The sequence below is a fragment of the Linepithema humile genome, chromosome 2 (assembly GCF_040581485.1).
Source record: "Linepithema humile isolate Giens D197 chromosome 2, Lhum_UNIL_v1.0, whole genome shotgun sequence".
NCBI lineage: Eukaryota > Metazoa > Arthropoda > Insecta > Hymenoptera > Formicidae > Linepithema > Linepithema humile.
Window position 1 is genome coordinate 20,815,557 of NC_090129.1, and position 16,843 is coordinate 20,832,399.

The 16,843-nt window shown below is 29.5% G+C and overlaps 2 protein-coding genes across 5 annotated transcripts in view; one reads left to right on the forward strand and one right to left on the reverse strand.

Moving 5' to 3' along the window:
• Window positions 1-16,843, forward strand: part of Ets98B (DNA-binding protein Ets98B) — a 62,717-nt gene that overhangs the window by 17,564 nt on the left and 28,310 nt on the right. The window lies entirely within an intron of this gene.
• Window positions 3,193-15,176, reverse strand: LOC105669643 (uncharacterized). Of its 4 annotated transcripts, XM_067350605.1 has the most exons (19): window positions 14,697-15,175; window positions 13,290-13,474; window positions 13,068-13,197; window positions 12,834-12,979; window positions 12,518-12,663; window positions 11,888-11,954; window positions 11,559-11,727; window positions 11,281-11,474; window positions 10,898-11,033; window positions 10,686-10,822; window positions 10,394-10,567; window positions 6,740-6,915; window positions 6,267-6,437; window positions 6,027-6,155; window positions 5,814-5,924; window positions 4,801-4,995; window positions 4,533-4,744; window positions 4,298-4,457; window positions 3,196-4,176 (listed from the first exon to the last, which is right to left on the reverse strand). In XM_067350605.1, the coding sequence occupies exons 1-12, from the start codon at window positions 14,896-14,898 to the stop codon at window positions 6,862-6,864; spliced, it is 1,740 nt and encodes a 579-aa protein (XP_067206706.1). In that variant the 5' UTR covers window positions 14,899-15,175; the 3' UTR covers window positions 3,196-4,176; window positions 4,298-4,457; window positions 4,533-4,744; window positions 4,801-4,995; window positions 5,814-5,924; window positions 6,027-6,155; window positions 6,267-6,437; window positions 6,740-6,861. The 4 variants fall into 4 exon arrangements, with proteins under 4 accessions (XP_067206708.1, XP_067206705.1, XP_067206706.1 ...); XM_067350607.1 differs by having other exon boundaries at window positions 3,193-4,176; window positions 4,533-4,995; window positions 11,664-11,727; window positions 14,697-15,176; XM_067350604.1 differs by having other exon boundaries at window positions 3,195-4,176; window positions 4,533-4,995.

The following is a 16,843-nucleotide window of genomic DNA, read 5'->3' on the forward strand; positions in this document are numbered from 1 at the left end:
TAGAATATTCTTACATTATGATTGGTGTTTCTGTGAACTTCCAGTGGAACATTAGAAGTAGACAAAAAGTCACGTTCTGTGAACGTCCTACGAATATGCTATAAAATATTGTATGAATATTCTAATCACTTCACATAATAGTTTAATTATATTCCGTAAATATTATAAGGACATTCTCTGGATATTAAATGAATTTTCAAAGAATATTCTGCGTATTTTCATGGAATATTCTGATGAGAGGATATAGGTAATGTAAGAAAAATATATAGATATACAACCCATACAGAACATAATATCTAATGGACGTCTATATAATCTCCATAACTCCATACTATATTTATCTCTACGATGGATATTAGATAGGTTTCTATTAGAAATCCATATTATTTCCATGATAAATGACGATATAAATCTATCATAAATGTCTATTAGACATCTGTTATCGATGTTTGATAGAAGAATCAGTATCCATAGTAACGAATATTGTTAGGGCATCGTCGATGTCAAACGTTTTAGCTGATCATTCAGCCATCTTCAGTGCTAACGTTACAAATCTGTTTAGTAGAAAGATTGTGGTTTCAATTCGTCATTAATAAAAATATTTGGAAGTAAAGTCACAAATGTGAAGTCACGAATTGATGACTTCCACTCGGACCTGGATCTCCAGTTGTCACCGAAGTAATTGAGATTTATACAAAACAGCATGAAATAAGGCTCTAAAAACATACAAACAGAGAAGCTTTTCATGATAGAACAGGTGCTGTTTTTCTTGCGTGGTTCTGTGCTGGCTCATTGCAAGAGTCAATCACGACACAACCTCATTAGTTAGGTTAGATTAATGGCCTGCTTCATGTTTACTTCAGTTTGCTTAGCCAGTACGGAAGCCCACATCGTCTGAAGCCAAGCCAACAATATGGCCAGTAGTACTGCCAGCACTGCTGCCCACACGATAACAAGTACGCACATCTAGTTAGCAATCCAGCAGAGAAAATAGTACCGTGTGCCGCGGGTTTTAGTTATCTGGATTCTAAATATATATTAACTTTGCATTAACTTGCGTGTACCTTGCATTGTACGAGTCAAACTTGAGTCATACAATAGAAGGTACTCCTAAAATTTAAAGACTTAACGAATCTTTGGTATCGATCTTTGGTCTAAGCCAGCGCTCGGAATTAGTTGCACATTTCGGGCCGATTTCCGAGACAACGCCTCCTGCTCCCCCACTACCGCTCGGCCGCTGGCGGCCGAGCCGCCGATAGCTCTGGCTCAGGAGCGTTTTATATTAGAAATAGGCTGGATTGTTTAGGCATCTTTCGGGAAATCGTAACATTTTCTTCACTACATAAATAATGTTTATTTTTATTAATACATAATATATATATATATTTAATTATTAATGAAAATAAACATTATTTATGTAGCAAAGAAAATATTACTATTTTCTGAGAGGTGCCTCAACAACCCAGCCTATTTCTTATATAAAACGCTCCTGCGCCAGAGCTATCGGCGGCTCGGCCGCCAGCGGCCGAGCGGTAGTGGGGGAACAGGAGGCGTCGTCTCGGAAATCGGCCCGAAATGTGCAACTAATTCCGAGCGCTGGTCTAAGCAGTTCCTTTACGCTGTACACTATTTATGTAGTTTCTTGATCATGTTTACTTACGAGAAAGAGATATCAATGCTTTAGCCATCTGTTGGTTTTTTGTTTCATAATTTTTTTGCGCGCGATTTGAAAGATATTTGTGGGAATAATTTTTTACATAGAATATTTATTGTACAAGATTTTTATCCACGCAACCACCAGTTGGAAACTGATATACTAGGATATACATACTAGGAAGAGTCAAATAAAAACCTTAAAATTGCGATAAAAATTACGAAACAACGTGTCATTTTTCTCTTGGCAATCTTATTACTGACTGAAAGTGTGTGTGTGAAACTAAATATATAGGTAGTTTTCCACCAAGAGACACAGGGTGTTTACGATAATTCAAGTTCGAGTTAGTTTCACTAGAACCGAAAAATGAGATAGACATAATCATCTAGAACCTTTATGATTTATGACAACTCGACGCTGTCTTGTATTGCTTAATATTAAGCTATCTAGCCATTGTAGCAAAAAAATTATACATAAGTCAAAGCAAAAAATCATTAATACACAATTTATTTGCTATTTTTTTGCTACTATTTATTTGCAAATTTAATTTTTTTGCTCTAACTTTTAAGAAGATACTAAGAATGAAATGTGTCCCACAGGAACAAAATGCATTAAAGCAATTAGTTACTTGCATAATTGTTGCATCAAAATGTTTTCTGAATTATTTACTCTCAAAATATCTAGGCTTTGATTTTTTTGCAGTTTACTCTTAAGCGATGCACTTAAATATCAATTGTTCAAACTGATTTCGCGAGCAAAAAATTCGAAATCTCGATATTTTGAGAGCAAATAATTCAGAAAACATTTTGATGCAACAATTATGCAAGTAACTAATTGCTTTAATGCATTTTGTTCTTGTGGGACACATTTCATTCTTAGTATAGTTGGAGCAAAAAAATTAAATTTGCAAATAAATAGTAGCAAAAAAATAGCAAATAAATTGTGTATTAATGGTTTTTTGTTTTGACTTATGTATAATTTTTTTGCTACAATGGCTAGATAGCTTCCTAGATAGCACAGAAAATTCGAAAAGAATTCTTTTTTGGTCCCCGATTTACAAAATGAATTCTTTTTCCATCTCATTTCTGTTCTAAAAGTATTCTTCAGCATTCCAAAAGACTTCACTTTTATGTCACCATTTGTGAGTTCTTTTTCAGATTCGAAAAGGAATCCTTTTCGAGTCCATAAGAATTCGCAATGAATTTAAAATAATTTTTAAATAGTACTCCAATAGAACTTTGATAGAACTCTATTATTATTTGTTTTACGTACTTTCTGGGACCCGAATATGGGATAAATCAGGATTGGAATGCTTTAAATGCACAGAAAAAAATATAAATTAAAATATATTTTGCGATAAAAATAACAAAAAGTATTTTATTGAATAATAAAGAAGTAGTTAATTATTATATTTTTATATTATTATATAAGTATATATATATATATATATATATATATATATATATATATATATATATATTTTTATATGCTATTATTAATTTCAAAAAAATACATAATAATAAAATTATTAATATAAATGAAATGTATATACATACATAAAATAATTAAGGTAGGTATGTATTTTTAAATAATTAAAGTAGATATGTATTTTTAATTATTTTACTATGTATGTATATACATACATAGTAAAATTTATGTTATTATTCTTAAGATCTTAAGATTTTTTATTGTTATTATTATTAATGTGTTTTTATAAAATATATAGATAATATGGTACTTGAAATGCGAAAACTATTACTTGAATCACTCGTACATATGCCGTTAGACATATGCGTGGAGATTTTGCAAATGATAATCAGATAGCATATTCGATTTGCTGACTCGACCCGATCCTGAGTCAACGATCTGTTTTTTTTAGCTGCAAAAGAGAAGATAAACTATGCAAGAAATGCATAGTCGGGTCAAATCAGTAAATCAAATATGCTAATAGATGAAATAGAATTTCAACGAGCCAGACGCCTTGTTTTCCTTCTGATCTGCAAGGTGTACGCTAAATGCTTATGGTGCACTTAGGTACGTTGTCAGATGAAAATGTAATAAAATGTAAGAAAATGTAATAAAACACATCTAATTAGTAAAATATTTTTAAACATTGTTAAACTAGTTTGATGGCCCCGGCTTGTTTGTCATTCCTCGTAATGCATCTATCAAGAAAAAGTACTCGCAACATGGTATTTAGTGAAGAACAGGTTTCGGTATGTCAAGATGTGCATAGGAAAATTGAAAGTTTCTTAAAAAGTCGCGATCTAACGAAACTATTCATGCTTATATATGGCAATTTTAATGAATATCTGAATTATCCTTGTATACTTTCTGCCAATAAAGTAAAATAAAAGATCAACAAGTCGTCACTCTATTTCTGGCTCAGATCAAGCATATGCTTTATGAAATTATGGAAATTTATTTCCTATTTTTTATTCAATCGCTAGCGTGCTGCAGCCACTTCTTTATAAATGTTTCTATGTCGCTTCTACAAGCATTTTTCACTTTCGAAACGGTTTCTGAAACATATTTACACAATTTTGTAAGTAAATATAACATATTTTTAAAAAAAGTTTAGTATCGAGATTTGATTACTCTGGTCAAAATAAATACTGAAAAATAAAATACTTATTAACTCACCGACAATGAGTTGAGAAATTAGGGTATTTTTTAATTGAAGAGTTTTCTTCTGACCAGACCAGGAATACTGCACAGCCAGCTCATCTGACATTAAAAAAAGGAATATGGCTCTAGTAAATTTGCCTGGATCAGATCCTCCGATCATTTTTATCTCGCGAATCTATGAAAATATATATAAATACATCATAATGACTTGCATATTGTTATTGTAAAATATAACAAATAATCTTCTTACATATTGTTTTTGTATTTCGGAGGACTCAACAAGATTCATTTCAAATTGTTCAAAATCTGGGACAGTTTTTAAAGGAAAGTTTGGTAAAAAATTTTCTCCTTTATTTTCTACTTCAATGCCACGATCTTGCAACAAATTAATAACATGGTTCAACTTATTCTTGAGGCACTTAAAGTATGTTAGAAACCGCTCTTCCGTCATTGGTTCTGAAACTATTATTATTCTTTATTTCTTTGTCTAATACCATTAAGTAACAAACAATACTTACGTGTATGATTGCGTTCTTGATCATTATTTGCCGGACGATTTTTCGTATTTCTGGCAGAAATCACATTTATTTCCACATCTGCATTTGTACGACGTGTATGATTGCTTTCTTGCACTTGGTCATCTTTTTCCAAGTAATCTTTTGCATGTCTCGCAGGAACAGGATTTGAATTTATCTCCAAATCAGCATTTGCAACTTCAAAAACAATGCAATTGTTAACACAGGAGTAGTGATGGGATCAAGTTTAATATATACTTAAAAAGCCAAGTCAAATCCAATAAACAAGTTTCATTTTCGAGTAATATTCACAAGAAATAATGTTTCATATATTGTACTTGTAAAGTAATCGAAACTGATTAGTTACTTTCGAATGTTGTAATGAATATACCTGCTAGGATTCAAAATATACTTATAAGTAATTTCTATCGTAAAGAATAAAATCTTTTACAAGTAGTATTCGACTCTTAAGAAATTGAACCTTAAGAAGTTAAAAGAAACTATACAAAAATTAAAAAAAAAATTGCCTATATATTAATCATAAACTTATTCTCTAAATTTGGACAAGTTTTAATATTATATGAAAAGACTAAAGAAGCGCTTTAAATAACATAGCATCATTCTTCAAATCAATTTTCAAAGTAATTAATAAAATGGCATTTCATTCAAAAACTCAAGAAGAAACCTTGGAAGAAACCTTGGAATATTTATTGATTTCTAGAAATATATGAGAAGTTTTCTAAAAATTAATCGTGCTACAAGTACTACTGTAAGTAGTGTAATGTTTGTGATTATAATTTTATATTTCCTATACAGTTTTGAAAACTTATGAATTTCAAAAGTATCTTACTTTTAAAGAACTCGCACTTAGACATTTCGTGCTTTGCAAACTAAGCTAAATGGTTCATATACAAATGATTTTAAGAAGCCGATTAGTCACAATAAGATAAAGGCTATAACAGCAACAAGTAAAGGCCTTAATAAATTTTTGTATATCAAAATTTTATAAGCCTTACAAGTCATATTTCCAGTTCTGCAGCATTTTGAAGGTCCAGGCAAATTGTCTATTGTCCTATCAACGTTATGGACTTTTACAACAAATGTTTTCTTCCCTGAATGTGTTGATACTGGAAAAAACATTAAATAATGTAACTATATGCCTATATTATCATAGAGAAAATATATATAAAAAAATATATATACATATATAAATTAAATACGACATTTACTTTGTTTTTGCAAAGTAATAATAGTGGCTGTTCCAGTATTTTCTTGTTCATGTTCACATGTTGAATCAGAATAGAACAATTTCCGGGAAGAGGACTTTTTCTCTGTTTCATTAATTTCGTTACATTCTTCTGTTATTGGGTTTTTACATTGTAAACATATATTGATTTATATAGTATTATTCATTCACAATTATACCATTCAATAATATAACATTAAGAATGTATTTCACATATAATTACCTAACATATTGTTATTTTCCATTATGTCGATTGATTCTTGTATGGCTACATGTGTTGCATTTGCATTCACCGGAGGTATAGATTTATCCAAATTTTGTTGCTGATAATGAGATGGCGGCAGTATAAATGAGCATGTAGTACAATTATCTGTATCAGAGTTATCTTTGATTACTGAAACAAAAACGAAATATTTTCAACAAAATATTTGAACGCTAAAATTCTGCTGTGATCGTTTTTTTATTGGCTTTTTCATTAATTTAATTGTGTTATACATTATTACATTATATTTATATATACATACATACATACACTTGTATGTGTATGTATGTGTATATATAAATATAAATATAAAAATATATATATAGATAGATAGATATAGATATATATCTATGTATATACACAAAATATTTTGTGAAATATGTATTCTGCATTTTAAAAGAATTGTACTAGAAATGTGTATATCACAACATTACCTTCATCTTCGTCTGATGTGTCGCTAAGATATCTTGGCTTTTTCCTCTTTCGTTTTTTTTCTGCATTATTTCCAAAAAGAGCTTTTGTATACATGTCATCAGTATCTTCATTTGTAGAGGCGTTAATGCAGCTCACTGAGAGAAATACTTTTGTTAAAATAACGAAAGAGAAGTACCTGTAACAAATTTGATTAGTTACTATTGTGACAACAAACATAGCAGTACGAGGGACGAATTTGGTTTGTTACTTTATATTTGCTGTGGTAGCAATTGCCACCGTAAATATAACTAACAGTCTTTCGTTTCTTCAGCAAATCATTTGTATGACGAGTGATTATGTGAAATCATTATGCTGTTTTATTTGTTGGCAAAACGTTTGATTTGCTAGGATTACCAATCATTAGTCAAAGTTTTATGAAAGATTTTAACAAATCAGTAGTTATTTGTGCAAATGTGAGTTAAGGGCAGCGATCATGCGTAACTTTTTACATATTATTTTCAATGGCAAAATTTTTCATTTTTCACCTTTCCGTTAGGGAAAAAGTTACGCGTGATCGCTGTCTTTAATTCACATTTGCACAAATAGCTGCTGATTTACTAGAATCTTTCGCTGTTCTGTTTTATATTCATATTATAGAATTTTTAATGAAGAAAAAAAGCAATGACTGAATTATTTAGACAATTTATTTTTGTATAATTACCTCATATAATAATAATATAATTATATAATATATTGTTGATATAATTATAATGTATACATACATACATATAATTATAATGTATACATACATTTATTAATTGGATATTTAACTATTCTAAATACTATAATGAAGCACAACAATTTTTTTTCCGGTAGCCATTGTATGCGCATAAAGGGGTTTATAATCAAGTAAATCATTTAATTTTATACATAACCAATCATCAGTCTCTTCTATTTCATATCCTAAAACATGTTCGTATAAACCAATATTCTTAAGGACATTACAAACAAGAATAGGACAAGCATCGTAACTAGGATGAAGAATTAGTTTTATTTTTCCAAAACTTGGGCACAAATCATGAGCACCTGTCGCTACAACCATTCCTTTCTTATAAATAGTTCCCTTATATTCCACCCAATTTGAACTCATACATTCTGTTCCTCTAAGATCAATTGAAAGGTTTTCAAAGAAAGGTAATAATTCATTCAAAAAAAGAATTTGGCCTGAACCGATTTGTGTGTCTGGAATTATGCCTTCTTTGGAAATAAAGCGATAGCACATGCCTAATTGATGTTTGACAGCCAGAGAATGTGCAATATTTACGCGAGACATGTTAGATTTTGCAGACTGAGTCAGGTCTCTATGCTTTGCTTCTTTTCGAATAGTAGACAAGTGAGATATAGGGCCACTTTCTGCAATAACTCTAGGATAATGTATAAAAATGTGCATTTTAAGAGTTAAACATTTTCCAGTTAAAGAGATAAACAATCTATGATGCTCTTCTATGAGAGCTTTTAATTGAAAAGCGGCTCCTTTATACAATCTCTTTGCCAATACAATGTCCATTATTTGACGCAGTAATAAATATAATTGCCAAAACTGGTTTTCTTCATTAACAAGATCACCCACAATTACTCCAAATAATCTGACAAAGCAAAGAATTTCGGATCCAGTCATTTTCAGTTTTTGTTTTTTAAAAAGATTATCAGTTGTTATACAAGGAGGTTTATTTATAGAATGTTTTGGACCATAATCAAACATCAGCATCCTGTTATTCAAATTTTCCAAAGTAAAATATTTACTATTTATAAGATTAGTGATAACATGGATCATAACAATATTACAAAGGCCTTCTCTTAGATCATGAAGCTCATCTACACTTAGATTTTCAACCATATGATATGATGGTACTTCATGAAACGTACATTCTTCTTTTAATCCTGTTTGTGTATAGTCGTTTAACTTTAAGTCCTCTTTATAACTAATAGGATCTCTCAAAAGTGCACATTCTTCTACACATCCTATATTCGCATCTTGTGTGTCAGATTTATGCATTTTGCAAATTCTGCAAAAATAGTTTGCAGAAAATGACTCTACCATTCCAAGAACTCCATTTAAGCCTAAATTATCACCAGTGATAAGTGCTAATACAAAATAAACATGCTTATCTCCTTCACTACTTTTAATAGTAATACCATAATTTTCGAGTCTTTTTAAAACATTTACAAGAGGAGCAAAGGTTGCCTTATTTTTAAAATATGGTCTCGTCCAACTTTCAAATAAAAGTACTAAAAAAATATTTTTTAGAATGGAACAACATTCTGGAGGGAGACATGGCACTGTCACATAGACAGCACCAAGTTTTCCTGAATGACTTCCTAGAGGATTGTTTACCTCTAAATCATCGAAATATACAAACAAAGGAAAAACAATATCCTCTTTACTATATTTTTGTTTTTTTTTTGCCCATAAGAAGCCCTGGACAAAGTTATGAAGACCCTTACTATCTTTTTCAAGGAAATCCATGTAATTTAAAGTTTCTTTTAAAGCACCAGGCAATTCAAAAAACTTTTGTAGCATAGAATCTAATGGAATATACTGACCATATACAGAAATATATTTTCCCTTCATAGTATTATTACATCTTTCTGCACAAAACATTTTACCCATTTCATATGGAATTGGAACTATATAATCACCTGCATTTGAAAAATATTTGCAACGAAGATATTCTGATTGTAAATGTTTGAAAGGGTTTTCTAATATCTTAAACATTAACTCTATGTCTAGAACTTCATTTTGAGCGCACTGACCAGTTTGTAGAACATTTAAAACTTTTTCTCTTAAAAGTGTCACGTATTCGCTCCCAACCATTAAACTGGAATCGACAACTACTTTTTGAATTAAATTTCTGGGAAAATGAGGATTACTATAAAGTTTTGCAACAAACAAATCAACTGACTGTCTTAGCAATGATGAAAATTTTTTAGAAGTAACACATTTTATGTCATTAATATTGTCATTAATATTTGGCTCATTATTCTCAGTAAAGTCAAAATTAATTTCTGATGTACTGTTACTACATATAAATCATTCTCAATAGTTTCTTTCTTTTTTACTTCACATTCCATTGAAAATTTGTGAGTTGTCTGCAAATGTTTTTTTAAAGGAATTTTTTAAACTGAATGTTCTAAAACAAAGATTTTCTCCACATTTGAATGTATTATTTATGGAATGTCTTATTTCAAGGTGAATTAACAAGCTTCGAATGGATAGGAGGTTTACGTGACACAAGCTACATACAGGCATTTTTACTTTAATATTAATAAACTAACTAAACTAAAAAAATGCACTAAAAATAAATCATATAAATTTTAACATTAATAAACTTGCTAAATTAAAAAAAATAAACTAAAAATAAATCACAAATCGTATACACATAAAAGAACATACAAAACTTGTTTTTATAAAACTTAATCTAGAAAGACAACACTAATTTTTAGAAAATTGAGAAAATTTGCGCAAAAGAGCTTCGACTCCACTATAATGAGGGTCGTATTGACGATTTCGTGGCATCTCATAGGCAGCACGCTGAAGGAACTGCCATAATTGAGCGCACTCAGGAGGATACTGAATATGTAGAAACGTGGAAAATTTTGAAACAAATATCTACCGCTTTCAAAGGAGTGTCCACTTCATAATATTTTTTGACTCCTAGAACGACGAAACTCTGCTCAATACAGGCTAGTTCTGGTCCAATAATTGCCACCAAAGGTTGAAATGTACAACCGTATTGAATCAGTTTTGCCTCCCGAGCTCTAAGTTGTACTTCCAAATCTCCAATTATCTGCAAATAAAATATAATTTAGACTTTATAAAATGGTCAGCTTCATGCTGTGAGGTTTTTATTATGTTATTAGATATTAATTGAAAACTGCAAAAGATCACAAAAAATATGAACTCACTTTAACATGAAGAACAAAACTTTCCTGCACTTCAGCCTTAGATGAACGCCACTCTTTTATTTGTTTAGTTTGTTTCCTTGCATTTATAGGAGCAAACAAATAAGAAAGATTATTCAACACTTGAAGTGTCTTGAGATCTGAAAAAAGTAAATAGTTATAATAATCTCGAAAGGAACATTTTTTTTTAAACTAATTTCTGACAATTTTTTTACCATCAGAAACTTCATCATTGCAAAAATCTTTTAATTTTGCAGATATTTTTCCAAATAAAAAATCTGATAGTTTCCGCCAGTTCACAAACAATTTCATAAATTTGTCAGTATATTTCCTCTCAAAATCAAGCTCAAGCTACACAAAAAAATGTAAATATAGAAAAAATCTACAAAAAAGATAATGATAATCAAGATAATAATGATTTTAATATCAAATATCTAATACCAAATTCCTAAATTCATTTCGTATTGGAATTGAAACAAAATCTCCAGAAAAACAAAAATTGTTATTACTTTTATACTTATGTCTTAGGTACTTGCATATTAAAAGTGTTAACAGAATGTTAACACATGTTAATAAATCTGATGCTGTGTTTGCTTACCAGTGTGTACCCTTTTTCGTTATCCAGAGCTGGATACTGGGCCATATATTCTCCTATAGATAGGTTTCCTCTCACTAATTCGATCCACCGCTGACTTGAAGTCAGCTGCCAATATTCTAGTACTTTTGGCCAAGGTTGAGAACTGTTCCTTAGCCACAGTAAAGCATCATGAACCTCAATGGATTCATCAATTTCTAAAAAGAAATAGATTTTTTTTATTCGACCGTTTTAAATAAAAAATATATTCACTAAAAAAACAAAACAAAATAAGACCAAACCATCATTTTCTCTTTCACGTTTTTTACCCTTTCGATGCTCTTTTCTTCCTCCTGATGAAATCAAATTCAAACGGATAAGTTGCCGGCGTTTATTATACCACTTACTGTATAGTTTACCCTTTCCAGTGTTGCAAATACCACTACTAGGATCTATATCAATGTATATTTCCTATAGAAAAAAAGACAGCTAGAGAGAAGTAAATATAAAGCCTAGATATATATATATCAATTCAATATAAAGCTATTTAAAAGGCTACATAACAGAATTTCAATAAAAATCCTTAAATTAAAAAAGAAGTTTTTTATAACTGTATAAGAAATAAAATTACCTTTGTTTCAGTAGGAAAAATCTGTAAAATTTTTTGTGAAATCATATCAAGCCGATCACATGACAAGCTGAAAGCAATGTTTATGCAATATAGAGCATTCAATAAAAAGCATTTCAGTATAATTATAAAGTATAGGTGTTAATTACTTTTTAAAACAAAATTCATAAAAAGCAGAAGAACGATATAAAAAGGTTTGGGGTTGAGAAAAAATAATAAGAAAAAATAAAGTTAAAGATAAGAAAACATATGATGTAGTCCATAATTTAAGAAAAAAATTCAGATATTTCTTTAAAAGAAAACATGAACCAAAAATTTCTAACCAATAAAGCATACAGTAAAAAAAATTAATATTCCATGATGCATGTATAAATAACAAGAAAATACAAAGTTTGACCGTAGGAGTCTAATGATATATATACATATATGTACTAGCTTAATGATATATATGTTTGGCACATAATATCACTATCTATCAAGAAATTTTCAAAGAAGAATATCTAAAAGTCTAATAGACAGTTTAAAATGCAATCAACTTAATCCTCTTGTAGTAATTTTCTTGAGTGACACATTTAATTAAAGTAATGATACAACTATCATGCATATTTATTAATTAAATACTATACAACTTACCGCTTGTCCAGGTCATTTTTCAGTTCTGAATTAATAATAGCCTCAGCTAGATAATTTCGATATTTGTTGTTTAATTTTTTTTCTGTTTCATAAGCCTGAAGTACAATTCGTCCTTTATCACTACTTTTTAATATTGATCTCAAGTCCTGCAAAATTAAGTAGCAATTATATTTTACTTCTAATAAAAAATTAACTTTTAAATTTAAAATTATCTTAAATTTTAAAATTACATAAAAGATGTCAATGCCTTCAGTACTTTTACTTTTATATTTTTTAATAATATTTTTCAATAAGAGGAATTGATTTTATAACTCACATATTCAGAGTTTTCTTCATTTTCAACGTCATTTTTTGATTGATAAGGAGTTTGAAATCTTCTCTCTCTCTCTTTTAGCTGAGTTGAAGAAGGTTCAATATTATTTCTATTATTGCGTGTATTATTATTCAATGTTACTGCACCATCTGCATTTATAAAGAAAATGGCATAACTAAAAATAATATAACTCTGCACAGAAAATAGTGTTATAGTGAAACAATATTGATCCTTTACCAGTAACAGCTGTAATTCTGGTTTGTAACTCTTCTGTAAGATCCTCATTAATAAGATCCTCTGTAAGATCCTCTTGTACATTTACTTCAACCTCAGTATTGATTATGACCTGTTCAGAAAGCTGGATCTCCTGTAATGTGAAAGTAAAGAAAAAAAGAAAATAAATATCTTAACTATCATATTTTTTTTACTTATTTAATAATAATTTTTTTATTTTATTACCTCAGTATCTCTTAATATGTCAATGGGATCATGAATTTGTAAAATCTCAGCGTTTTGGATCTGAACGTTTTGGATTTCAGCTTTAAATTTAATATTAAATAATAGCCTTTCCCCAGCCAGTGGAATTAATTCACGTATTGTATCTTGATCTATATAAGGAAATACTTGCTGAGTAATTTTTTGATCTATAAGCAGAGCAATCTTCTCTTAAAATATGTATGTGGCACACAAACTAAAAGACATATTTAATATTAACTATTTTATTTCTACACAGAAAAAAAGACTTCTTGTTTTGAATATCTTTATTCTCAACATATAAATCTTGAAAAGGGATTATATAGCATTAAATAAATAAAAATTACCTGTTTGTTTAATATTATATAATTCTGCCATGAAAAATATATTATTTATTCAAGAATAATTTTCTTCAAAAGAAAAAACATGTTAGAAGTATATGTTCAAACTAAAAAATTATTATAATAAAATTAAGACAATAATATTATATTCTTGAGATAAACTATATATTATAATATTAAAATAAAATTATATTATTGTTGACATTTAATTAAGATTATCGATCAAATTCTTCTAAGAAAATTATATATTATTGTTTTTACATTCATGTAAAAACTGGTTTCAACCAGTGTTGGGCATTTATCATAACGTGATCATATGTAAGATTTAGATTTTTAATTATCTTAATTAAACATTAAAAATTTAATCAATTAATTAAATACCGTACTAAATAACAGTACTAAATAACTAAATACCTTATATAAAACATATATGTACTTAATTGCATTAATTGATTACATTTATCATGATTATTTATATTATAGCTTTTTAGGCAATTATTTTAATAAGAAATTTAATCGATTAATTTTCTTATTAAAATTAAAATAATTGCCTAAAAATTTATAATTAAATACTCAAAATTTTATAATATAAATGATTAATGTAAATAATGCAATTAAGTATTAAACAATATTTATAATTACTCGATTTGTGTGTGAATGTTTAACTAAGATAATTGATTAAAAATCTTATTCTCATATATAATCACATTATAATTAATATCAAATACTATATGAGATGATGATCGCATTAATTGAAGTATATAAATTTTAGTTTGATACTAATTTTTTTTCTGTGTACAAACAAATGCATCATACATCAATAAAATAAAAAATATAATAGACTAGCATATTTTGTGAAATCTTTTACATCATAATAGAGGTAATTATTTTGTTAAAGTAAAATAGGTTATGTGTCAAAAACATGAAAATAGGATTAAGTAATTCTTCGGATCGTACAGAATTCAACTAGAGAATGATGCAACAAACAGTGAGACAAAGAAATGAAAAAGTAAGGTTACTAATAACATGAAATGAAAACATTATGACTTACCTTTGAATGCTTGCACAACTTGATTATTCAAACCCCAACGTCTCAGCCGCTCGGAAACAGCATCTTGTTCGGCTTGTTTCTCTTCACCACTCATTTTACTGATCACAGTTGTGGAAACGAAAGGAAAACGAGCGCACATTAGAAGTTTGCCGTTACGACAAGCCGAAACATGTGCTATCGCTGCGCACTTTCGTCCGCGCATTTCATTTGCTGCAGCAACAAATTCGAATATTTTAATTTGTTGGTGGTGCAAAAAGCATTAGCAATAAGAACTATTATCGACATATTTGTTGAATTTACTAACTGTGTCAGTACCTATGTCAAACAATTTTGTAATCAGAACAAAGAGGGATGAGCAAATGAAATTTGTTGCACAGACGATATGTGATATGTTAAAATGACAAAAAAACGGATCATTGTTTGTAATGGTAGCGAATTTATCGTATCCTGAACAAATCATAAGTCAACAAATGAAAATTTGTAATTCTTACAAAAGTATTTCTCTCAGTGAGTATTCTTCAACTTGATTAGCTATTTCAAGAGACTCTAAAAAATATATTCTTTTAATTTGAATTGTATAGTAAAGTAATACTTGACAAATATGTAACATTAAGAAAAACGCACCGAAAGGTCCTAAACATTTATGATATTCGTATGTAGGCCAATCATCATTTGGCTGTAGCAAATGCATTTTGTGTTTATTGAATTTTACGTGCTTTGGAGGCCAAAAAACTTTCTTTGATTCTAAATTCACCCAATTTGCTGGTACGAGATTACAAAAGTCGTTAAAAAATATTACAAAGTACTGCATCTGGAAATTTTATATCCAAAACACCTCTTATTATTCTTGCAAAAGAGGCATAGCATAGATATTATTTTCATGTGTTATTACAAATCCTTTACAGCTTATGCATTGTGCGGGCCACAATCGTAAAGGTAACAGATTATCGACTTTATATATCTTTAAGTAACTTGAAGGACACGGATAATTAGAAATGTCGCATTTATTCAAAAATTGTCTTCCAAGAACTACAATCATATTTTCTATTAATCCAATATGCTTGATAATCACGATAGTTTCATCAGTCATGAAACAACAGTTGTCCGGCCTCTTAGTCGATAATTGAAACATGCGGAATTGTAGAATTCGATGTTCACTGTGACAACCCAAAGGAAGTTGTGACACAACTGGATATTTGAGTAGAGGGTATTGCAAAATGTTCAAATTCTTCTTGTTCTGGAGATGTTGATTGAGATGCTTTTCAAATAGTCGTCGATGAATTTGTTGTAAGGGATTTGCATGTTTCCGTATCATTCGCTTCAAAATTTGCATATGATTTTCAAAATCAAAAGTACTATATGAATCTAATGGTCCATACATCTTTACATCTTCGTTTAAATGAATAAGGTAATGAAAATTACTTGTAACGTACTGTTCTCCATATAATGTTTTAAATTGCTGTACGAAATAAATCAGCAGTTCTTTAGCATAAGCGTTGTTTTCATAACAATCTCGAGAGTGGCACAATATTCGCATGGCACAATTTAGAGTGTTGAAATGAATTAAATAATTTTGAGGAAGAAAATGTTGCAAAATAATCGGTCCGAAATACAACAAAAACAAACGGAATTCAGTACCTTTCCAACGACATAGTTTCTGTAAACCTCGAGGTTTTCTGTTAAACTCCTTAGGCACCCATTGCGCCATGATAACAATTAAATCTGATAATTTTTGTACAGCCTCAGAACTAAATCTTGGATGTCGACGATTATCTAACCAACTCATTAAGAGGGATTTCATTACACCCAAATATACCACGTGCAGGGAGTCAAGTGGAAATTGTTTTACCATATCAATAGATAAAGATTCAAACGGTGAAACTCCAATATGATGTTCTTCGTTCATTCTACTTCTAAAATTAGCATCAGTTTGTAGTGGTGCTGATTCAGAAAGAAAAACCATTCGATCTCGAAAGTCGCCTTCTGCAGTACATTTGTCGCAGCTGAAGTATCCATTAAACTGTTTGGTACATTTAACATAAGACCGTGCAGGACTGTCACAAATTGTACATCGTAAAGTTACATTGTATCGTTTTCCATCTATGACTATTCCTTCATTTTGCAACTGTTTATATTCATTGATAAAC